The following is a 24881-nucleotide window of genomic DNA, read 5'->3' as shown; positions in this document are numbered from 1 at the left end:
ACACGTACATTCTTTCTCAGACTATCTCGGAAAATAAATGTGGGGCTTAAGAAGGAAACAGCAGGGAGGTTGAAGAGAAGACATATGGTTTCTTACAGCTGCTTCCGAGTCCTCTGACGTGCACGTCGTTCCCCTGCCTTCTCTGTGATCTTACCAAACTTCTAACAAAACTGAACATGGATATAGGACAGCGAGCAAGCTAGAGAGAGAGAGTGAAAGACTAATACACTCAACATTTTACCTCAGGAGGGGCTTGTTGGACAAACAGCGGCTCTAATGTCAGATCAGACAAGGACTGGCAGATGACAAGACGCATTTTTACATCCTGGGGAACATTTTTCAGAAACGCCATGATGTAAAACGAAGAGGATGAGCCTTTCCAAAACCAGAGAGTTGTTGCCAAGCGCTCTGACAATGATGGCTTTTCTTGTTTTGGGTCTGTTCTCGAGCACAGAGGAGAAATATAACAACTGTGAGAGGTAAATGTTACTCTCAGTCCTGATCTGCAAAGACTTCAGTCCTGGGTAACATCTGCTTTTATAGTGTACAACAGTTTTTAGTTTCAGGTTCACGACATGATCATTAACCATCAAACACACTAGACTAACTTCTGTTTCTGTAACAATTCACTTGCGTGCACTGAAGATAGAGGATGAAGAGTTAGTGCAACACAGTCACACTGCAATAGTAATCTAGTTCCACCATTTGTTTTTATCTTTGTCATGCTGGTTTTTCCTTCCAAAGCTAACATAGTGGCACTGTAACAAAAAGTGGGATTTGTGCCACAAGTGCAGACTATAGCTCCAGGACTGATTCATATTAACACACAGTAGTGAAGCCTCCAGGCACACCCTACATTCAATAACTCCGAGGGGAAAATTAGTATGACACAGCTCATGTAGTACTCAAGACTTGCAATATAATGAGTAGTTCTGCAGGCATGCTGCACATACACCATCAAACAGAAACCCTGGTTTGCAAACTGTCAACCAAAACAGCAGTATAGGAAGTGTACAATTAGGGCCTGTGTCCACTAGCTGGGTTTTTATATTGGCGGCCCTTATTTTCTTTATAAAACCAATGCAGCTCAGTGTGTTCAGTGCTCCGAGTCAATAACACCCTCGCTGGCATCTGCTTTTTGTCGCTGAGCTCACAGCGCTAAGAGGCTGTTTTTGAATCCACCTACTATAGTATCAGTGTGTACTGATTTGGTCACAATTCAGTATGTAGTATATGAACAAGAGCAAAATCCTCAGTATGTCAAAACTACCCATATCATACTGGTACGTAACATTTTCTCAGTATGCATCGGACCAGTCTCCATCTCGTACTGTTACCCACAATGCACAGCACTACAGTCTGCTTCTTTTTTTCTGCATATCACGGGGGGTGCTCAGTTTTTTAGGTGCTGTGAAAATCATTTAATTCCATATAAACCACTTCTTAACTTTTTAAATTATAAGTGATGCTTAAGAAGCAGTTTCATGGTGACGCCTGACCCAGCATCCTGCAAACAAATCCAACAGAATACTCATACTACATACTACTTTCAAACCCAGTATGCAGTATGCAGTGCCTACTTGCTTGTCACTTTACTTCTCCTTCATCGACCAATCAAAATCAAGAACGGGTGGGAACTTCTGATATCAATATTGTCAATGGCTGTTTTCGAAACCGCCTACTATACTAGCAGTACGTACTGATTTGGCCAAAATTCAGTACGTAGTAAGTAGTATGTTAACAAGAGCAAAATCTGCATTATGCCAAAATTCCCTGGATGTCTACAGATTCAGGAAAATGTCACAGTATGCATCGGACCAGTCTACCTCCAGTACTGTTTCCCACAATGCACAGCACTCATTCTGCCTTTTCTTTTCTCTTCTTTTTTTGACGGGGGAACTCAGTTTTTATGTGCTGTGAAAATTATTTAATTCCATATAAACCACTTCCTAACTTTTTTAATCATAAATTGATGCTAAAGAAGCAGTTTTGCAGTAACTACTGACTATTACATCAGTAGGTAGTATGTAGCAGGCCGTTTAAAAAACAGCCAGAGTCAATGGTGGAGATCTGTAGGGAGAAGAAATAGACCACTCTCTCACAGTGTGATTATGATTGTTTTTCCTGGTGAAAGCGTTGCAGAAAAAAGGATAAGGTTGTTTTTATTCTACCATGGGAATTAATAGAAAGTTTAAAGCACTGATGAGCACTCTTATTCAGGAACCAGGAGACTTACTTGTGTTTTAACATGAAAAAAAGAGAAAGAGAAGTAAAAACAGTGGGGGGAAAGGAGGTCTCATTAAAAGGCTACTGCTCATAAAAACAAGCTCCACTTATTCTGCTGATGAGGAAAAAGTTTCTCTGTTTCCTTCTTTAATCTTAAAATGTGAACATACACTTCAGTTTTGTGACATCACCAATAGTTTTTTAAAAGCTACTTGTGAAACTTGAAAGTGGGTGGTGTTCACTTGAAACCTTTGGTTTGAACATCACAAGGCAATGCAGATGAGTAGGTGTTTCACTGTCTCAAGATGAGGCTGGACTTTAAAAAAGGCCTCTAAAACTGGGAAGATATAAAGATGGCTGCAGTACAGCTCTGGCAAAGCTTCCCAAATGAGTGTGCCAAAGTCTGCTTTTAATGGTGTACGAATAAAGACGCTGGCCGCAACAAAACTGAGAAATATCAGACATAACACAATTGTTCTAACTGGTGGAATTGCTTCCAATGCCTTTAATGTCCCCCGATGCAGATTTAAACACCCTTAAATGAATGCTGAAAGTCAGCACTTAACACTAATTTATTTTCTTATTTGAAATCCAATGTGCTGGGGTGGAGAGCCAACACACACCCACACTCTGACCGCCTCAAATTCTGCTGCAGTCTAAGTTTGGCAGAAGTTAATTGTGTCTTTTCAATCAGTGCATGCTGGCGCGCTGTAATCAGCCTGGGTGTGGTTAAGATGTCAGAAAACTGTGTCACCTGCTGTCGAGATGGCTGAAATCCAGCAAATTGAACTCCCGGTTGTCCTGAGAGTGGTAGATTGTGTCAACGTCCTGGAACAGAGAAGCAGAGCCAGAGAGAGAAAGAGAGGAAGAATGAGAAAAACAAGCAGACAAAGGAGAGTGCAAAAAGACTAGAGTATATACAAACAAAACAGAACAAACAGGAATCCTTTGTGGAGCCTGTACATTGTTGCTTACCCACTGCACTTCTTCTTTGCAGCCAATTCCATTGTAGTCACAAAGAGCCGCATAGGTCTCTGAAAAACCTCCTGAAAAACAAAGAGGAGAAGACAACAAATCAATCCAGAGCAGACCAGAACAGATCAGAAATAACAAGGAAGGAGTGAAGTATGAAGAGGACGAATGAAGGAATGTAGAGGAGAGAGAGAGAAGGCCTGAGATGAAAGAGGGAGTGAAGGAACAATGAGTAACAGATAGTCAGAGAGGAGAGGGAAGGAGAGAGAGATATTGGCTGTAAATGTTGAGGTGAGATGAAAGTATTGCACTATGAAAGAGGCTCTTCTTGTAGATTAATGGGATTACTAGCAAAAAAGAGAGTGCATCCAGCAACTTTGGTCTTCTGACCCACTTAGAGATGAGTCTCCAAAATGATTTGGTGTGAGTCAGCGAGTCAGCCAATGCAACGGACTGAGAAACGCAACTGTTTGAATTCACGTCTGATTGATGCGATGTAGACAAAAAGGACTTGGATGCTCACCGCAGGTTTTCTGGGGCTCTAATGACGAGTCAGAGTTCGGTGAAAACTTGTGGCTCCCATCCGTCAGGTCTCCCTCTGCTCGACAAATAGGAGGACTGAAAGACAGCGAGGGAGAGAGGTTTAACACAGTCAAGTGTCAACAGACAGCTGTCATGAGCCTAACACACAGTTCAGCAGAGAGTAGTCAGTTCTAACACGCTGATGTTGGGCAAGTATAATGTTCATGTCCATCTTCTCTTAGTAGGGATGTAAGGATACATCGCGGTTAAAAATCTGTACAAATAAGGTAGGGATGGGCAATGATTTTCGAATATTCATTCACTTTGTAAAACTTGAGTTGCTTCCAATATTTTCTCATTTTAAAAGTACTATTTATCATCATCATTTTAAAGGTGCCTGGTTGTAATACAGTATTCCCCCAGACGGTGGCTATAGAGCGTCTTAAAAAGAAGAATGCTAACTGCATTAAATAGCAAAAGAAGAAGAAAACATTCAGTCGCAGGGATTTTCTACATTTCTGAATCTCACTTTACTACACACATATTTCCAGAGACTGAGCATGGCTGTAAAATGTAAACATACATGCCACACCGCGTCACAGAAACACCGACATAAAGATTGAGACTGTTACTATCAGTGCCCGCTACTAGCAGCACCTCGATCTGCTGCTGGTTAACATGACTGCCACACAAATGGGCTGTGAATGGGACAGGTGTGTGTCTGGTATCTGGGTGTGTGGGAGGGGGTGGCTATCGTCGCATAGATGCCAATGATTATAGAACAGAATTTTGGCTTGAAATGCCCATCCCTAAAATAAAGGTGGATTAAAATCGATTGAACAAAATTGGTATGGCGATATTATTTCTAAACAGTAGAAGGCGCTGTCTGTATTGTACTCTGCTTGTTCAACATCAATAAGTCTCTTGCACTGCTTTCTTGTCACTCTCGCTGAGTCGAGCATAACAGACATGGTGGAAACAAGTGAAGACCTTTCAGTTCAGGATGTGAACTTGTGACTTTTGTTTCAAGTCAGAGGTATGGCAGCATTTTGTCTTTCCCTGATATTCCTGAAGAAAAATATGGTTTTTTTTTACTTATGTTTTTTTTTTATTATTGTATTGTCATTATTTGTGTGTCTTTATTTGAATGTTTGTAAAAACTAATACATTTCAAATCATAAAAAAACAAACATGATTATCCAAGCCAGGAGCATAAGCTGCACTTTTGTTTATCTAAAGAAATGTACCTTAGTTGTTTTAATATTTAAAACTTTCATTTGGAAATCGTTCACTTTCCATTTCTTTATTATTGTCCTGAAATTTTCCAACAAGGTATTTTTGTACGGTCATTTTTAGTCTTTGAGTCACAACACACCTTAAAAATAAAAAAGGATTACTTTGTTTGCAAATAAATATAAGAAAAAAAAATATTACAACTGTCCATATCCGAGAATTCAAATAAAATATTAGTTATTTAAATTTTGAGTTCAAGAGAATCGTGAGTTGATTATATCCTTACATCCCTATCTCTTAGTTTAGCAAGTTGGATTGATAAAATGTCTTATTTTGCTCTTCTCACACAGTACACCTAAGGCAGGTGGAGAAGACAGATCGGTAGTTATGCACGTTTTGGTCCAACAAATTCAAATATGAACTGATCTGATAGGACAACAAGAAAAGTTTGAAGAATCACATTTTCACCCGTAGGAAAACAGGACTCCAAGTTCCCTCCATGTAGGGCTCAGAGGAAGAGACGTGGTGAAAAGATGCTGCGTTAAGTAAAACGGACATTATTATGCTGATGTTCTGAAAACAGCAGGAAATCATCGTCATTCTGTCTGCTCATCTGGCCCACTTATAAACACAGACACCTTCAGCAGCAGCTACAACACACAACCCATTGAGGTAGAAAAGCAACCTGGTGTAGCAGGTTGAAACTACAGCTATAACTCCTCCTCCACTAGAGGAGCGGTGCAGGAGTTCAGCAATCTGAAGTGAACTAATGTGAAGGTCTCATAATCAGCAGCATGGCACACTGCAAAAGCAGCCCAGCTGTCTCCATTTTGCCTGAGGGTTGGCCCGCAGTGTCAGACTTTGAAAACTACAGCGCCAACAGGAAAAAGTCATGGGATCACCAAAGTGGTGGACAAAACCGACAGACTGACACTGACAGCCCCAGAGCCATGCTGCCAGCATCACTGAAATCTAACCATCTTCAATGTCAGTGTTTTCAGGAGTGGGGGGGGGGGGCTTTATTTGATTTTAGATGAAAGCAGTGTCATGATTACAACAAACACTCTCCCCAATTACAGCTTAGAGAGAACATGGATGGTAAATATTGTGCTTCCTCGCCGCTCTGAACAGCTACTTTCAGTAAGGCACTGAACTCCCAGCTGCATTAATGGAGCACACCAGAGCCCAAGAGACAGAACACTGGTACAAGGCTGAGTATACCCTCCCAATCCCTGCACAGACTCCTCCTGGTTAACAATAAATACATACATTTTCAGACAGCTTAATGAATAAGCTACCAGACGGGTATTCGACTTAACAAGATACAGAACCAGATTTATCTGACGCCTACTGAACAAAGCACAGCTGCATAATATCTTCAATATGATAAAGTATCTTATCTCTGTTGGCAGGATGCTAATTTGTTGGTAATTTGTCTTTCAGTGGTTACAGCTGCTTCAGTGGATATTAAAATGAACGTTTCCAATGTCAAGACTGCTTATAACATTCTTTTGTTAGTGCATGAAAAACACATACAGTATAAAAGTGGCTCTCTGGGATAATGTTTGAAGCTATCCTCAGCTTAAAAGGTTGCTCTCTTTCAAACATTTCTTTGACTAAAAAACTCCCAGTAAGCAGAAAAGAGTAGGGGCTGGGATCACAGTGTAGATGCTGTTTTTATACACAATGCTGTATGCTACCTACTTGAGCTTTTTGGTGGGATTACAGCACTATACTGCTGCATTCTACACACACTCTCTATAATCCCGTTTGTCAAGAAATCACACATAACACCTAACCACATCCATGACCTTAATCCCCACCTTATCTCGACAATCATCATCTGCCTGTGGAGCTTGGGAGTGTGTGTATGTGTGTGTGTGTTGTCCAGATACTATCTGCATTATGTACCACGATACAGCGGCACCAATCAGTTACAAGGCTGCACAATCAAACCCACAACACCGCCCCACACCCACTCGCTCTTTATTCTCTTTAAATGTTCTCACTGGAAGCAATCATCCACCGTGGCCCTAATGGAAAAGAGCCATTGGGAAAGATGATAGAGTGCAGTGATAGCCTTGTGTGGGTCAATTGTCGGAGCACGGTCAATCCCACTGCTTTTAGAAATTGAAGATGAGACCCGAGAGAGAGGAGGTCTCACTCTGCCTCGCCTGTCTGCCCGCCCATACATCCACAAGACCATGGGACAAACAAGTCCACGGCTTGAAGAAAAACTCTATCAGGCGTTCCTCTAGCTTTGTGTTCCTTTTGTGCTTCGCTCTTCAGCGAGTGCGGAGGACACACAGCTGTGGAAGAATGGCTTTTTGACTGGAGGCCGAGTCTATTGCTCCCCGTCAATGACTGTGTGATGTACTACTCACTGCTTATACTAAATGAGCTGATTTAAAAAAGGAAGAGAAAAAAAAGAGACAACACACTGCCTTCAGGTAACAGCCTACTCAGTGTCAGCTGGCTGATTTAATCCCAGTGATTGCTGGGTGTTAAAGTCTACCGTGACACAGAAGCAGGCTGAATGCAAACTACTACAGCAATACGAGGACGCTTTTGGCTGCTGAGGAGAAAAGCTGCCCGAAAGTGAATCTGCCAACTTGCCAACGCACTGTCGAGTGCTGTTAACGTCGGCCAACTCGTCTCTGCTCCTCAGCACATACAACAACAAAGCAAAAAGACTTGTTTCCCCGCTCCAGGCGAGGATGCTGCAAGATTCTTACGCATAAATGGAGTTGTTGAATACTCGGGAGAGGGCGTAGTTGATGTGGTTGACCATGTGATCCAGCTGGTCCTGGGTCTGAAGTCTCAGCGAGTAGGTTGTCTTGTCTGTATCTATGACAACCTATAAATAGACATGTAAGACATTCAATATTGATGCTTCATGCTGGCATGACAGTCCAACCAGGCAGTAGGCAGTTTAAATTCAGTGTGTCACCTGGTATTCTTGATAGGTGTTCATAGCTCGGATTTCCAAGAAGTTGAAGGTGACTTCCATCTGAAAACAGCAGACAAGTGTTACAGTGGTTTGCACCCATGCATGCCTATTTGTATCATCTTCATACATTCTGACAACACATGTTTTGGTTGTGGCTCTCTTTTCTTTTCTTTAGCATGTTAACATTGTACTCAACAAAGTCTCTGCTGAGATCTGGGAATGAAGCAACATCTTTTTAAAAGAAGTCAGATGAGGGCGGAAACACACACAGTCTGAATGTCATCAATAATTCAATCGAACTTTGAGGTTAGCTGAACTTAAAGCAAACAAAGACTAACAGTAAGCTTATCACTTTGTTTACTTTGAAATCAATAAATGAATATAGACCTATCTGTTCTTTGTTTATAATCATTGGGGTTTTGTTTTTATTAAATGTATTTTTCTATTATTCTTGGCGTTTTTACTTCCAGTCAGGGTTGTGAATAAGGGTTGGAATCACCCAAGCGGCAACCTCCAGTCTCAAACTATGAGACCCATATAAGCTTGATAAAGCTTATAGTTAGAGCTGGCTCAGGCTTGGACCAGCTTTTGTTATGCTGCTATAGGCCTAGACTGCCGGGGGAACTGGCGCACTGACACACTGGGATCCTAGCTCACCCCCTTCCCCCCAACCCCTTCATCACTTACTTTAACTCTGCCTGTCCCATTAAAGTTACTAACCATAGACCTTTCTGGAGTCCCTGAGCTCCATTGTAGATTCCTCTGAGCTGCCGTAGACGTCCTCCTGCTGCGGACGTGCTGGACTCCAGTGGCAACAGCTTCTACTACTCGTCTCATCACTAAGACATCTCTCTCTTACTCCCCTCTATCCCTCTTTCAAGACCCAACTCGGTCAAGGCATGATGGCTGTCTAACATGATTCTGGTTCTGCTCGAGGTTTCTGCCTGTTAAAAGGAAGTTTTTCCTCGCCACTGTAACTAGCTAAATACTGCGATTGCAATGCTCATGATGGATTAAGGTGGGGTAAGACTGAGTCTTATCCTGTCTTGAAGTTGGGTCTCTGTTCATAATTTGACATGGAGTGGTCTAGACCCTCCTATGTTTGCAAAAGCGTCTTGAGATAACGTTTGTTGTGATTAGGCGCTATACAAATAAAGATTGGTTGATTGATTGACGCAGAAGTGTTATAATCTGCAATTCATCGAGAATCCGCTTGAGGCTGGCTGCAGAAACACCGGAAACCACATAGACATGAGTTTAAAAAAGACGATCTTTGCAGCAGAAATAAACATGTTTACAGCCTGGTTCAAAAAGCGGCTACAGCCCTTCGTAGCTAATCTCTCTATTGGCACACACTGTACGGGGGTGAATTTTTTCTAACGCGACGGTTCAGAAGATATTAAGATTACGAGTTTTTTCCCAAATAAGGACATGACTGACTTGACTCCCGGTCGGGAACACATAGCAGTTGGCTAAGAGGCTCAAACTCCGCCCCTTTACATCACACTCTGCCTGGTTGAGTTCCGCATTTCCAATATGGCTGCCGCCATCGATTGGCTTCAAAACAGCGCTCAGGAACAAATGGGTGATGTCACGGATGCTACATCCATATTTTATACAGTCTATGGAATCACCAAGTAAAGGTGACTCATGATAGAATAAACTCTGACATATTATACCTAGCCACTGATATGGATAAAATCACAGTGGTACTGTGTTTATCATCATGATAACTGATTAACTGAGGTATAAAAACTGCCATTAAAGAAGCATAGGGCAGGTTTATGTGTTTATTCCATAGACTGTATAAATAATGGACGTAGTATCCGTGACGTCACCCATCTGTTTCTGAAGCGCTGTTTTTAGGCCAATTGTCGGTGGCAGCCATATTGCTGCTGTCGAGTGATTGTGACGTAAAGAAGCGGGCTTTGAGCCTCCTAGCCAACAGCTACAGTGTTCCTGCCTGTCAATCAAGTCAGCTGTGCCTCTCATCGGAAGACTTGTAATCTTAATGTCTTTGAAATTACCACATTAGAAAAATTCATCCCCCTCACAGTGTGTGCCGTTCGAGAAATGAGCGATCCAGACTACACTCGTCTTTTGTACCAGGCTGTAAACATGTTTATTTCTGCTGTAAAGATCGTCTTTTTGGAATTGGTGTGTATGTGGTTTCCGGTACTTCCAGAGCCAACCTCAAGCAGATCCTCAATGAACTGCAGTTTTTAACACTTCCACATTGGACTCATATTTTTAGACCGGAGGTTACTGCCTGGTTTATTCCCTGCACTTTGGTTTAGTTTCACTGACATGAACCAATGATGAAGTTGTTGGTCAGTATATTGAATTTACAGAACTAAAGAACAACTTCAAAATAAGTGTACTAAAATACACATTTGAGTGCTTGCCAGGCATAATCATCTTGTGTGTAAACCTGCTCCTGTTCCTGTTTTATTCTTCAAACATTAACTTGTTTTTATGTTACGTTGTATGACGGTACCTATAACAGGTTCATTCACATTCACTGTTTTGTCCTTCAGTAAAACTTCTCTCACATGAGCACCGCTGTGAGTCTTGTGCATCGCTCTACTCTGTCGCATTTTAAAAGAACATGGGCAGTAATTATCTCTTAGGACTCCACAGAGCATGGAGTCCACCCACTGCAGCTGTGTGAAGCTCTCTGCAGACTAGAGGGCATCCTCCACCTTTCCTCTTATCTCAGCTTAAAGAGCTGGACTACCTTGTTCTCTCTGTCTTTTTTGGTTTTGAATGTAACTAGCACATCTCTTCGCTTCTTTCACTGCTGTCTGACATCCTGCTGTCCTCTTCTGGTATTATGCGGCTGTCAACCTCTTCTTCAAGGAACAGTGTGTCGTATTTAGCTGCATTTAGTGCGACAGACTTGGTAGAAAGGGAATACAATAGTCATGAGGAAGTTTGAATCAGTGTGTAATCACCTGAATGTAAAAATATTTCTGTTTTGTTAACTTAGAGTCTTTTATATCTAAGTAAGGAGCGGGTCACCTTCAACGAAGGCCTCTATCTTGCTATGTTTCTACAGTAGCAGCGGGGCCACCGTCTGGGACTCCACAAATGGGAGGGGCAAGCAGGTGAACGTTTCACATCTAAAATCTGACCACTGGATAATGTTAAATACTCTAATGTTTTGACACTGTTCCTTAAAGGCAAATTCATGTCACTTGCACCAGGAGAGTCATGAAAGTACTCTCTAAAAGTAGTATGGGAGGTAGAACCTTCAGTTACCAGGCCCCTCTCCTTTGGAATCATCTACCAGTCAGGGTCCGGGAGGCAGACACCCTCTCCACTTTTAAGAGTAGGCTTAAAACTTTCCTTTTTGATAAAGCTTATAGTTAAAGATGGCTCAGGCTTGGACCAGCTTTTGTTATGCTGCTATAGGCCTAGACTGCCGGGGGAACTGGCGCACTGACACACTGGGATCCTATCTCACCCCCTTCCCCCCAACCCCTTCATCACTTACTTTAACTCTGCCTGTCCCATTAAAGTTACTAACCATAGACCTTTCTGGAGTCCCGGAGCTCCATTGTCTCGTAGATTCCACTGAGCTGCCGTAGAAGTCCTCCGGCTGCGGACGTCCTGGACTCCAGCGGCAATAGCTTCTACGACTCGTCTCATCACTATCACCTCTCTCTCTTACTCCCCTCTATCCCTCTTTCCAGACCCAACTCGGTCGAGGCATGATGGCTGTCTAACATGAGTCTGGTTCTGCTCGAGGTTTCTGCCTGTTAAAAGGAAGTTTTTCCTCACCACTGTAACTAGCTAAATACTGCGATGTGCAATGCTCATGATGGATTAAGGTGGGGTCAGGCTGAGTCTTACCCTGTCTTGAAGTTGGGTCTCTGTTCATAATTTGACATAGAGTGGTCTAGACCTCCTATGTTTGTAAAAGCGTCTTGAGATAACGTTTGTTGTGATTTGGTGCTATACAAATAAAGGTTGATTGATTGATTGATTGATTGATTGATTGATTGATTGATTGATTGATTGATTGATTGATTGATTGATTGATTGATTGATTGATTGATTGATTGATTGATTGATTGATAGTAGTGACACGGTTGAAGAGAAATCTATTTGGAGAGAGATTTTTGTTGTTGTTCAAATATCTATATAAAGCGCCGGTACATCAACAATTTTAACATTTTGTCAGGACAATGAAATACTGCCTTATCTCTATTTTGTGCCACCAGTGGTAATAGTAGCATTCAAACAACACTGTCGCAGAGAGACGCTATTTGTTTTGCAGTGCAGGTTGTGGGGTATGAAACCCTTTGCGCTTGCTTTGTGAAAGTGTTAGCCACGCAATCATTTTATGAATCAGGCCCTCATTTAGTGCTAACATATGAACACTAATCCTTCTCACACAGAGCATTTTAAAATAAAGGCCTGCCTCTAATACAAGCCTGCTTCGTATAAACCTCTGACAGTGAAGAAAATGAAGAGCCTGGTTCATATTTGAGGATTTATGTTAATATACTCTACCAGTCAAAAGTTTGGACACACCTTCTCTTTGAATGTTTTTTATTTATTTTAATTATTTTCAACATTGTAGATTAATACTGAAGTCATCAAAACTATGCAATAATATGGTTTTGCCATAATATGGATTACAACAGTAGTCAAATAGGGCTATCCACTGTGTACTAACCCTACATCTGAACAACACAACTGATGGTCTCAAACACATTAAGAAGGCAAGTCATTCTACAAATGAACTCTTGAAAAGGCTCATGTTAATTAGAAACCATTCCAGGAGACCACTTCATGAAGCAGACTGAGAGAATACCAAGAGTGTGCAAAGCTGTCATGAAGGATAAAGGGGGCTACTTTACAGAATCTAAAATATAAAACATATTCTGCTTTGTTTAACACTTTTTTGTTAATTAAATAATTCCATATATGTTATATCATAGTTTGATGCCTTCAGTATTAATCTAGAGTTTTTAAAATAATTAAAATAAATAAAAAACGTTGAATGGGAAAGTGTTTCTGATCTTTTGACTGGTAGTGTAACTTTTAGTAATATGGGGTCTAGAGCTGCCCTGTATGCTAATTGACATATCTCTTGTTGGTATTTTGCACTATATTAAGATATGATATATTGATAAATAATTTGTGACAATCTTAACATAGAAATTAAACATTTGAACTGAAACTACAGCCTGTGTGTTTGATTCTGGCTCCTGCTTTTTGTTTTGTTGGTCTTAGAAGTAGTGATGTGACAAATGTCCCAGATCTCAGCATAAACCCAGATGAGTGTAATGTTATCAAGACTGATATTATTCTTTTGGTAATAATGTCTTTCATGTGTAGTTTGATTATTTGGGAAATGCATCAGTCTAGTTTGTTTTTTGTATCAAACTCTTGTCAAGAAAGAACAAGAACAGGAAAAAGTACACTTCCTAAAAAAGTCAAACTACTGCTTCTCCAACTTCATTCCCCGTGCCACCTTGACGTCTCCATTGTAATCGTTGTCATCACTCCTATCACTCTAAAACATCACTACAGTCATCATCGTTATCTCTCCTCCCCTGCTCTGAAACTCTGCTACTTTCTTTGTCACATCTCTTGTGAATTACCATGAGATCAAGGCTGGCAAGTGAAAGCCATAAAATTCCACTGAGAGCAGGGAACATTTACCTTGGTGGGCACTTTGACAGCAAAGAGATACAGCCTCCATGTTGCCAGGACCTGAGGGGGAGAACACATTCATTTTCTGTCACAGAGCAGGAAATGCAAAATGCTAATCGCAGCAAAAAATAGCACGGCACAAACACCCCATAAAGAGAGCAAATCATCTCTGCGGCTCTTCCTAGCGGCTCGTAAGTCATGCTAAGCACTCCAGACATTAGCAAGTTAATGATGATAGCGCATTTGAGCCTGTGTGTGTGTGTGAGAGTGTGTGAGTGTGTGTGTGTGGAAGAAATATGATGGTGAGATTGAGAGTCAGATGACAGTCCGAATCATTGTGAGGCTAAGTTGTGCTGATGGAACAAAGTGGCACTTACTCAACAGATGCTTCATTGTGTCAGGAAGGAAACTAAGAGTGAGATAACGGAGAGGAAGAGGACAACAGGAAGGGAGAGTTTTAAAAAAAAGAGAGGTGTGTGTTTTTCCAAAAGAAAGGAATTACCATTTAAAAGTGTTTGGGGTGAGGTAAGAGAGGAAAGATGAATAAATTCAAACCCGCCTATGTAATTAATCTCATTCATAATTCAAAAATCTATAATTAGCATACCTCATGCATGCATTGTGCATCTCTATCCCTCCCCACCTCTTTCTTTAAGTCTTGGCCACACTTTCCTTCTGCTCTTATTCAGCCGCCTTTCAAATTCCAACCCTGTCCCGTCCATAATTCCCACCCTTGCATCCTGTCATTCCCTTAATTTCTCTCTTCATCTCCATGGAAATCTGTTCATTTTCTCCCCATCTTCTTCCTTAATCCCTAATCCCCCCCTCACATCTCCTGTGAGCCAAGGCTGCCCTGTCTGGTCTGCTCCCGCCTTAACACCTCTCTCCATCTCCTCTTGCCCTCACCCTCCTCTCTCCTCCCTCCTTCCCCCTGCCTTCTCTCAATTCCCCTGTCTCCTTTCCCCCGTTTCAGTTTTTCTATTCTTTTTCTGCTCTGTCGCTTTCAATTCCTCAAGGCCTCCCTGCGCTGAATGGCTAATGGCGCCCTGCTGAGTGGCGTCGAGAGGGAAGAAAGAGAATGAAACGTACAAAGAGAGAGAGAGGAAGAGGGAGTGATAGAGGAGGCGATGGAAGGACAGAGACACCAGATTTCCCTCCTGATAATAAAGTCCTCGGGTACCACCAACTCCTGGCGAAAGCCGGCCTCACAGATCAGCCCTGCGTCTTAACTATACAGACATCCATAACAGACTCCCGCAGAGAAATGACAGGGGAGAGGGAGAGGAATGAAAACAAGTGACTAAAAACGAAGAGACAGAATGATACCACCGCTGAAAAGAAAGAAAAAAATCCCCACGCTAAAGCTGGTGGAGGGGCCTTCACTTTGGATTGTTAGTCCAATCACAGCTCTCTGACAAGTTTGAAAACTCTGTTATATAAAACTAGAAAGGAGCGGGGGATGTGTGATGGGACCTTGAGGCACAAAGAAAGGAGGAAAAGAAGAAAAAAGAGAGTTCAGGGAGATATATATTGTGAGGGAAATGAACGACAGAAGCATCTCCTCCCTTCAAAAGCTGACAGAAGGTCTCATCATGTAAACAGAGGCATCAATAATGCAGGTTCTCTGACGGGGGGACGTTTGATCCTTGGTTGCTAAACAGGGCCTCTTGCATGTGTTCTCCTCTGTAGTTATATCATTTACAGACCACTGAAATATCATTAGAGACAATCAATACTCCACAGTTATTTTTTGCTTACGTGGATGGAGTAGAAGAAAAGAAAGGGTATCGTTTCTATATAAGTGGAACGCCAGACAAAGGGTCACGTCATGGCAGCAATGTCTCATTACCTGCCCCTTGCACCCACATATCTTTTATAATAGAGCTGACATCTATGCTGTTTGTATTTCTTCATCCTGATTGCATGATTTCAGTCACCAATCTTCAGCATGTCTAACAATACAGATGGATTCATATTTAAGATAAATACAGCTGTCTATACGGGCTGTGTTGTTTGTAACGACAGTGATTTCAGTAATCACGGTTTTTGAACACAGCACACTCAGACATTACTGAGCCTGATTGCTTCCTGGATAGACGCAAATGGAGGTCTGAACCTGCTTGTAATGGCTATCGGGTGTCTTCTTGTCTTACGAATGTGTCGGCGTTTTCTTTGTCAGGTTGAGCTTATTTCCATAATTTGATTTAAATGTACAACAAAGATGTTTAAAATTGTAGTCTGTGTATCAGTTTATAAGGTATTGTTTTGAGTTGTGCTCTCTCCTTTAAGATTACGAAGGTTTACGGGCGTGTGAGTGTTGTTGTGTCTTGATGTTGGGTCTTTGTTAATAATAGAACATAGACTACGGTCTCGACCTGTTCTGTTTGTAAAAGCGTCTTGAGATAACGCTTGTTGTGATTTGGCGCCATATGAATAAAGATTGATTGATTGAATTACTACTGAAAACTCATAAAACTGCTCCATTTACAATTTCTCTGAGCCTTCTTGTTAACATCACAGCCTTTGATGCGCTGGATTTTGTATTAAAAAAATTAAATTCCGTCTTTGTACTAATGGAATTTTAATTACAGCTAGAAAAATATTGTGGTAAAAATACAGCCACAATAACCATTTCAGTCCTCCTCCACCCCTAAAATAAAGCTATTACCAAAATGATGAAACAAAGTAGGATTCATGTTCATTGAAAAAGAGGTTGAAATGAGGTTTGACCATTTAGACCTGATTTCACTTTATGCTCAACCAGATTTTTACGTTGAAATCCTGGTTAGTGCTCACTGGGAGTTTAAACTTAGCGAGTAGACCGTCTTATCGTGAAATTATTCCTTTGTATGATAAAAAGTGATGCATTTAATTAACAAAGTAAAATCAGAAAGATCATCCCTAGATGAGAGCAGCAGGTTTCAGTGTGGTTTTCAAGATACAGCTTAACATTGCACTTCCCTTTGACTGCCATGTTGAAATTTGAGGCAAATTCAGGTCCTGATCTCAGGTGTAAACTTTTTGTTGTCAGACCCAACTCAGTCGAGGCATGATGGTTGTCTAACATGAGTCTGGTTCTGCTCGAGGTTTCTGCCTGTTAAACAGAAGTTTTTCCTTGTCGCTGTAACTAGCTAAATATTGCGAGGTGCTTAAGGTCTGAGTCTTATCCTGTCTTGAAGTTGGGTCTCAGTTCATAATTTTGACAGAGTGATCTAGACCTCCTATGTTTGTAAAAGCGTCTTGAGATAACGTTTGTTGTGATTTGGCGCTATACAAATAAAGATTGATTGATGCTTGATGATAAATTGATTCAAACTTTTCAAAGTGAACAAACAAAATGTAAGTTGCTCACCAACAATCCCCCCAAAGAGACTGACTACTGGGCTCATTTCACCCCCTCCTTGAGAACCCTGGCTCATACCGTACACTGCACATAAATCAACCATCTAAAATGGGTGTAATGACTCAGGTTTTTCTTAAGTAAACAAAACACAGAAGCCGTAGACCGCTGTGATGAATTGCTCAAACAGCCAAGCTTGAGTCAAACCCCACTAGCTTTCACTTGATTTTTTTTCCCCGGTGTGATATTCTGGAAACCTCTTCCTCCTGGGATCAATCGAAAATCTTAAAAGTCCCTAAAGATTCAATTTCCTCACAGGAAATCCTCAGGGATGAGATGGTCACATTTTCTGAACCTGGTCAGCCGAGGACACAGCAGGTGACGATCAGAGACGGCGGCGAGTAAGTGAGGAGAGGAAAGGACTGGGAAGACGATGATAGGATGTGGGGCCACAGAGGTGCCCTTGCTGTGGCTGCAGATTGACAGAAGCTCTAGTTCAAAGAGCCAACCAGCTGTTTAACCCTGGAAGGCGTGAGTGGGAGTGTGTGTCATGCAGAGAGGGTCTGCGTACAGTATAGTACATGCATAAGAACAACAAATGTATCGCTTTGTGGGTCGCAGTGCGTTTGCATGCAGACCCGGATGAAAGGGGCAGAGGGCGGGGGCTTATATTAATCATAAGCTGCCAGGCTCTGGGTCTCACACTTCAAACGAGATGGTGCAAATCAAAGAGTGTGTCGTGTGTTTGTGTGTGTGTGTGTGTGTGTGTGTGTGTGTGTGTGTGTGTGTGTGTGTGTGTGTGTGTGTGTGTGTGTGTGTGTGTGTGTGTGTGTGTGTGTGTAGCACTGCCTCAGAGGGAACAAGCCAAGGATCAGTGCCAGATTTGGCCGCCTGCGGTATTTCTGGCTCAACCACAAGGGCATTTTAAAACACACACACACACACACACACACACACACACACACACACACACACACACACACACACACAGCACAAAATCAGAAACATTCCCATACAGACGTTAGCATTAGTCGGACATGCTAGAACACACACACACACACACACACACACACACACACACACACACACACACACACACACACACACACACACACACACACACACACACACACACACACACACACACACACACACACATCCAGTTTTTGCACGTATGATGATGCACAATAGTTTGCTAAGCTGGCTTTAGACTACACTCGGCCCTCCCTCTCTCTGGTTGTCACACACACACACACACACACACACACACACACACACACACACACACACACACACACACACACACACACACACACACTCAGCCACCGTCACTCAAGTTAACCCAGCATCACAAGAACACAACCCTGCCATCAGTCAATCTGTCAGCTTATGTGCATGCAAGTGTGTATATGAGTGTGAACGCGTGTGTGCCTGTGTGTGTGTTCTTGCGAGTGACAGACAGGGGTCTGAGAGCGCAGATGCCTCAGGTCTTGCTCTATAAGTGGACTTTAGAGTGGCTGAAAGAGAGAGAGAGAGAGAGAGAGAGAGAGAGAGAGAGAGAGAGAAAGAGAGAAGGATGGTGCCAAATAAGAGGAGAAAACGGAGAGCTCCAAAAAAGACGTCTTGTTCCAGATTTTCTCATAAAAAAAAGAAAACCCACTGCTTCTAAATCAAAGAGATGGCACAGAGAGCCGTCTGAAACCCGAAGGAGATCTTCAATGAGGAGGGATAATGGGAAAGGGGTCGCAGGGCTCTAATCGAGATGGGAGTAGGAGATGGGATGAAGGACTAAGAGGGGAGAAGAAAAAAAAGAGTAAGCAAATGTGAGAGTGGGGGATGACAAGAAGTGAGTGTGGGAGAGGCCAATTTGATGAGGAGGGAGACGAGGACAATGAGAGCGAGGGAGCAAAGGGAAGAGAGAAAACGAATAGGACGGAGAGATAAAACAGACGCACAGATACTTTGAGTTTCCTCTCTGAACCACACACACACACACACACACACTATCCCACACACACTCTTCACTCTACTCGTGGGGGATGAGGGAAGGTCAGCAGTCACACTTCAGAGCTCCTCCGCCATAGGCTACCAACATGTGTTATGATAATCAAAAGAAAGCGCACTCCTAATTACAGCACCGAGCTCTCGCCACGCAGATCAGATGCTAAATCCTGAACGCTCGCAGAGAAAATGACTCGGAGCTGAGCCTCTCACAGCGAAAAGCCATGAAAGGAAAATAGTGGATGATGCAGTGGTAATGTTCACCATTACGCAAGCATATTACTCAAAAACATGGAAGTGTTGTTAAGAGGCTGAGAGAATTTCAGATTTTTGCTGCTAGCACGATCCGTCTGTGCTCTCGCCGCTTTGTGTTTGGCTTTTTATCACAGTCCAACGCACAGCTGGAGTCTCTCTGCCACAAAGCGTCGTCTGAGCTGAAAGCAGGGCCCACTTTCACCATTTCAAATGCACATTTTGATTACGTAATTCAGTGAGCGCGTTATGCTTTTGACTTTGTTTACAACCAAGCCTGATTTGTGTTGCTTGGAAAACAAGTAGTTCAAAGGAGAGTGTTCAAAAATTGGCACATTTCTGTTCAGCTTTGTGATCATGTATTCATTGTCCTGCAGGCTCAGCTGTCTAAAACAGGCACAATGATGACTAAAAAGTCCCCAGCTGTGAATAAAAAAACGGGACCTTGAGAGTAAAAACATCCTTTCCTCCACTCTTCATCCTGCTTTATTATGGAGAGTGGGTTAAGTGATAAATGCCAGAAAGCTGTTTGGACTGTGACTGATGCAGCTCCAGGTTTGTGTTCAAAATTGACCGCTAGTATCAAGCTCTTTGTGCTTTAACAAAAATTTCTTTAGAAAGGGTTTTAACCAGTGACGCTTGACACATAACTCTTAAATCTTGGATTTCAAACAAATGTATTGGACATGACTCACGACTGTACAGCACGCCGTCAACCACCGGAGGTCAGTTTATTTCTGACAAAAAAAACAGAGGCTCAAGCACTCAAAACATTAATTTTTTTTAGCTTTAAGTGGTCTTAAAAGGACAGATCTTCAAATGAAATAACACAGAGCTTGTTTGGGACAGCTGGCAAAAATGAATGACAGCAGAAATGCATGCACTCATTGATAAAAAGAAAAAAAACCTATGAAGACTACCGGTCAAAAGTTTGGACACACCTTCTCATTCAATGGTTTTTATTTATTTTAATTATTTTCAACATTGTAGATTAATACTGAAGACATCAAAACTATGAAATAATATGGTTTTGCCATAATATGGATTACAACAGTAGTCAAATAGGGCTATCCATTGTGTACTAACCCTACCTCTGAACAACACAACTGATGGTCTCAAACACATTAAGAAGGCAAGTCATTCTACAAATGAACTCTTGACAAGGCTCATGTTAATTAGAAACCATTCCAGGAGACCACTTCATGAAGCAGACTGTGAGAATACCAAGAGTGTGCAAAGCTGTCATGAAGGATAAAGGGGGCTACTTTACAGAATCTAAAATATAAAACATATTCTGCTTTGTTTAACACTTTTTTGTTAATTAAATAATTCCAGATATGTTATTTCATAGTTCTGATGCCTTCAGTATTAATCTGCAGTGTTTCAAATAATTAAAATAAATAAAAGTCATTGAATTAGAAGTTGTTTCCAAACTTTTGACTGGTACTGTAAATGCAAGTGCAAAATCCACCCTTATATCCCATGTTTGTAAATGACACTAATATTTTTCAAGGATTTCAAGGACTAAAAGTCAATTAGAGATACTATAGTGTGCCGAATAGTCAAGCTGAAGAGGTTGTTTGATGGAAATAAGTTATCCATGAAATGGAATAAAACAAAGTTTATGATTTTTGGTGATATAAAAAAGGATGATCAAATATAAGCTTGGTTATAAATGGTGTTAACATTGAATGAGTGTCAGAAGCTACATTTCTGGGAGTAATAATAGATGATAAACTGACTTGTAGATTATATAAAGAGGAAAGTGTGTAAATGTATTGGTGTTTGAGGCAGGGCCAAAGACAGATTGGATTCTGCTTCTCTCTCTATTTTGCCGTTCACTTGTTCTTCCATATTTCAGTTATTGCTCTTATGTATGGGGGTACAGTCTGTCTGTCAGCTCACATGTGTTGAAATGTAAAGATTTAGTTAACTTCAAAATCACCACTTCACTCTGAAGAAACAGGTGATTCTTTTTTCCTGGTACGAACAGCTGAGTAACTCCTCTCTAGATTAATAACTTCAGAGTAAGGATGCATCGATATCTTGGTGGGTGTCTTTATCTATAGACATCTGCCAGGTTGACAAATATCAGCCTTGTAACATGCATAATGTAGCATCCACTGTGTGCAGGAGCTGATAGACTGTGTCTTTTGTGATGCAGCAGTTCAATGATCTCAAAGCTAGTACGCCCAAGGTTTTAGCCTGCTCTAAACTTGATGTGTAACAGAACAGTATTTAAGTATTCATGAAAGAGGGCATTTGTTGTGCCGTGTAGGAACACAAAAATGCTTCTTTGAGAGTTTTGCGATTGTAATGCAGCTAAAGAGGCTTTGGAAGCAGTCTTGGAAAAAAAAGGAGGTTACATTATCGAATCAAATCTAGAATAGAATTTAAAATCCTTCTTCTGACCTACAAAGCTCTTAGTGGTCAGACATCTTTGTATCTTAAAGAGCTCATAGTGCCTTATTACCCCTCTAGAACACTACGCTCCAACCATGCAGGCTTGCTTGTCGTACCTAAGTCTCTAAAAGTTGTATAGGAGGTAGAACCCTCAGTTATCAGGCCCCTCTCCTTTGGAATCATCTACCAGTCAGGGTCTGGGAGGCAGACACCCTCTCTACTTTTAAGATTAGGCTTAAAACTTTACTTCTTGAAAAAGCTTATAGTTAGAGCTGGATCAGGCTTGGACCAGCTATTAGTTATGCTGCTATAGGCTGAGACTGCCGGGGGAACTGGCGCACTGACACACTGGGATCCCATCGCACCCCCTTCCCCCCTTTTCCCCCGTCTAGACCTGCTCCATGTAAGCATCTTGAGAGAGTTTGTTGTGATTTGGCGCTATACAAATAAAGATTGATGGATTGATTGATTGACATTACATTTTCTTTTCTGTAAATGTGTACAACTGAATCTGAGTTCACTCAAAGACAGCATAGTGGGGGCACTGGTTTGGATCAGTAACACGTGCCCCGTGTACAGAGGCTACAAAGGGCTACAGTCGGCGGCCCAGGTTTGATTCTGACCCATGGCACTCCCCACTCTCTCCTCAGAGTTCCCTCCTCTACCCACTGCTCTGTCCTCTCCATAACAGCTTAAAAGCTCCAAAATAACAATCTAAAAATAGACCGCATAATGTTCACTAATGTTTTTAGAATGAGATTACCCAAGGTTAATTTCGGTCCATGGCACAGATGGGATAATTTATGTCAACAAAAACAAAACAAACAACAATTTATTTACAAAGGGATTGATATCTGAATTGGCTTCATTGTAATTTTAATATTGTAATCAGTACTGGCTCAGATTTTCAATCTCAATCCAAAAGCAGTTAGGAGGCAAGGTGAAAGGAAACTCTCTGCTCTGGCTCTGTTCCTCTGCGTCGTGTCATCCAGTAGATCCAGGTAATTTATTCAAACTGTTTCAGACAGATGTAGCACTAAGCAGCTTTCATAGAAATAAACAGCCAACACTGACTCCAGTCCTTACACTTCCATGGATTTATGTACCTCTCTTTCACTCTGTGAGCCTCTATTTGTCAAGCATGCCTCCATTTAATATTCTGAGTCTGCAAACTCGGGCTAAGATAACAACACGGATTACATTATCAGGGACCTTTGAGGAGCTCCCTGAACAGAAACCATGAAAGTGTTTTTACAGGCGGACAAGAATCTACTCATGATGAGTAACTCAACTTGATGTGGAAAATCTTAGTGCCACTTTAATATCAGTGGTCTATTATAGGAGTTTTAACTGCATGTGCTTGGACTACCCACCACTGCATTACACAGGGGTCTGGACTGATCTGTTAAGCATCTCCCAGCGATGTTGTTAAGACCTCTAAATAACAGAAGCAATTTACCAATTCCAAAGAGTGATGAAATTCAATAATTAAAAACATGAAGAGTGAAAAGATGGAGTAAAACAATCCATTTAAATAAGGGTGTAAAAAACCCTGAGGAGCTCAAATGAGACAACAGCAACAAAATTAATCTAACAAGCAAAGATAACTGCAAGACAATGGCTGCGTTTACATGAGACTTTTAATTCCTCTTTAATTCAAAATAAAAATTAAATCCTCTTTAAAAAGATTAAAAATTACCTTGTAAACACATATTCTGAATGAAAATGACCATTCCGAATTACTTAACTTAAATCCAAAGTAAGTGGCTGGTTTTATTCTGATTTTAAATCTGAATTGAATAATTCCTTGATCGTGTAAACGTTCATTCTGCTTTAAATTAATTCAGGTTGTTCTGCGCATGCTCGTTCCCTTGTCCTGTCGTGATGATGCACATATTAAGTGCTGGCAGGTACATATTCCAGGATGGCCGCCCGAAGCAAGCGTTGGACTCGAGCCGAGACTATTTATTTAATAGGAGCCTTAGAAGAAATGGATATCATGAAATGAGTTGATGGATGGAAGCATAAAAATGTGGACATTCTTAAACCTGTAGTGTTCAAGTTAATCGAGGGACTTGTCACTTGTGTGGTCTTCCATGTTGAAATTGAAAATAAAAGTCTGTTTTCTTCCTGTAGACGGAAATATGTCACGCCCGCCCCTGTCCAATCAGAACCCTTCCCAACCCCCAGACCTCAAGAGGAATTGAATAAAGACCATTAAACGTGTTTTCCATGTAAACCTCAATTCGGAGTTACTATTTCAGTGTTTCCCCTAGGTTTACAGCCAATCTATCTATCCATCTATAAATAATTAATGCAAATAAATAAATCAGATATCGGTATCAGGGTTTTAAAATCGTCAACATTTCACTCTTTTAACACGTTTGCTTTTGTAATATCCTAAGTTAAATAATCTAGCCTGCAAAAAAGTCAAAAGAAAAAATTTCTTCATGTGACCACTATATCTCATTTTATTGATTCAAATAAAAATGCCATGAATGCAAAATACAGGTCAGCATTGCACTTTAACTACGGTCCCTGAATGCACCTGCAGTGACAGTCAGCTCATGGCACTCTTTGATGCCAAGGAGTTGATCCAAACTTACTAAATGTGTCTGATGTTTCACCAAACTGGATTAAATCAAGCTCTAGACACGGAGCTTTTTATGGTGAGAGCGGCAAAAACGTGAAAAGTCAAATAGTAAACAGACGTCCCCCGGTTGTGTCTTTGTCACTAACGCACACCGGGGGTAAAAATCCTCAATGAAGAGGAGACTGGTTCACACAGCACACCTGCTGCAGGTAGAGACCAAGCTAACACTGAGCCCCTCAGATAATAACTCAGCCTGTCACAGGAATGCATAACTTTAATTTCTAAAGATTAGAAGCACAGCAGGAGAAATATGAGTTGTTAATGTCTGACGGTCCTTCATAAGTTTTCATCCGAGTTTATATTATCAGTGATGCACTTAAGCTCGTCATAGTCTCGATTTCGTCTTGAAAAAACAAGTTGTTAACGAACATTTATCGTATCATTGGGCGTAACTCTGCCATGCGATACAGAGAGCAGATGAGCATAATGACATCCCGTCATGTAAATCCCCCAGTATAATGGTAGGGGAAACACTGTATTTCCATGTAAACGTGAAGGAGAATACTTCAATTCCAAATTATTAAATTCTGAATTATTAATTCTGTATTAAAAAAACATCATGTAACCGTGGCCAATGAGATTCATGGAGTTACATTTAGGACACATGGAAGGAAGAAATCTCAAAGATAGATGTTGATGAGACACAAACATGAGGCAGATCC

General features: G+C 41.3%; 1 protein-coding gene across 7 annotated transcripts in view; it reads right to left on the bottom strand.

Moving 5' to 3' along the window:
• carmil3 (capping protein regulator and myosin 1 linker 3) overlaps positions 1-24881 on the bottom strand; it is a 149534-nt gene that overhangs the window by 110797 nt on the left and 13856 nt on the right. For all 7 annotated transcript variants that reach the window (XM_034702400.1, XM_034702403.1, XM_034702397.1 and 4 more), the window contains exons 3-8: positions 13580-13630; positions 7904-7963; positions 7689-7810; positions 3722-3816; positions 3202-3272; positions 2981-3054 (exon numbers count right to left, since the gene is read on the bottom strand). In XM_034702400.1, the coding sequence (XP_034558291.1) occupies positions 2981-3054; positions 3202-3272; positions 3722-3816; positions 7689-7810; positions 7904-7963; positions 13580-13630 (473 nt within the window). The remainder of the gene's footprint in view (positions 1-2980; positions 3055-3201; positions 3273-3721; positions 3817-7688; positions 7811-7903; positions 7964-13579; positions 13631-24881) is intronic.

The sequence above is a fragment of the Notolabrus celidotus genome, chromosome 15 (genome assembly GCF_009762535.1).
Source record: "Notolabrus celidotus isolate fNotCel1 chromosome 15, fNotCel1.pri, whole genome shotgun sequence".
Lineage (NCBI taxonomy): Eukaryota > Metazoa > Chordata > Actinopteri > Labriformes > Labridae > Notolabrus > Notolabrus celidotus.
The sequence above is the reverse complement of the archived record's forward strand: the minus strand, read 5'-3'. Positions and strand labels throughout refer to the sequence as shown.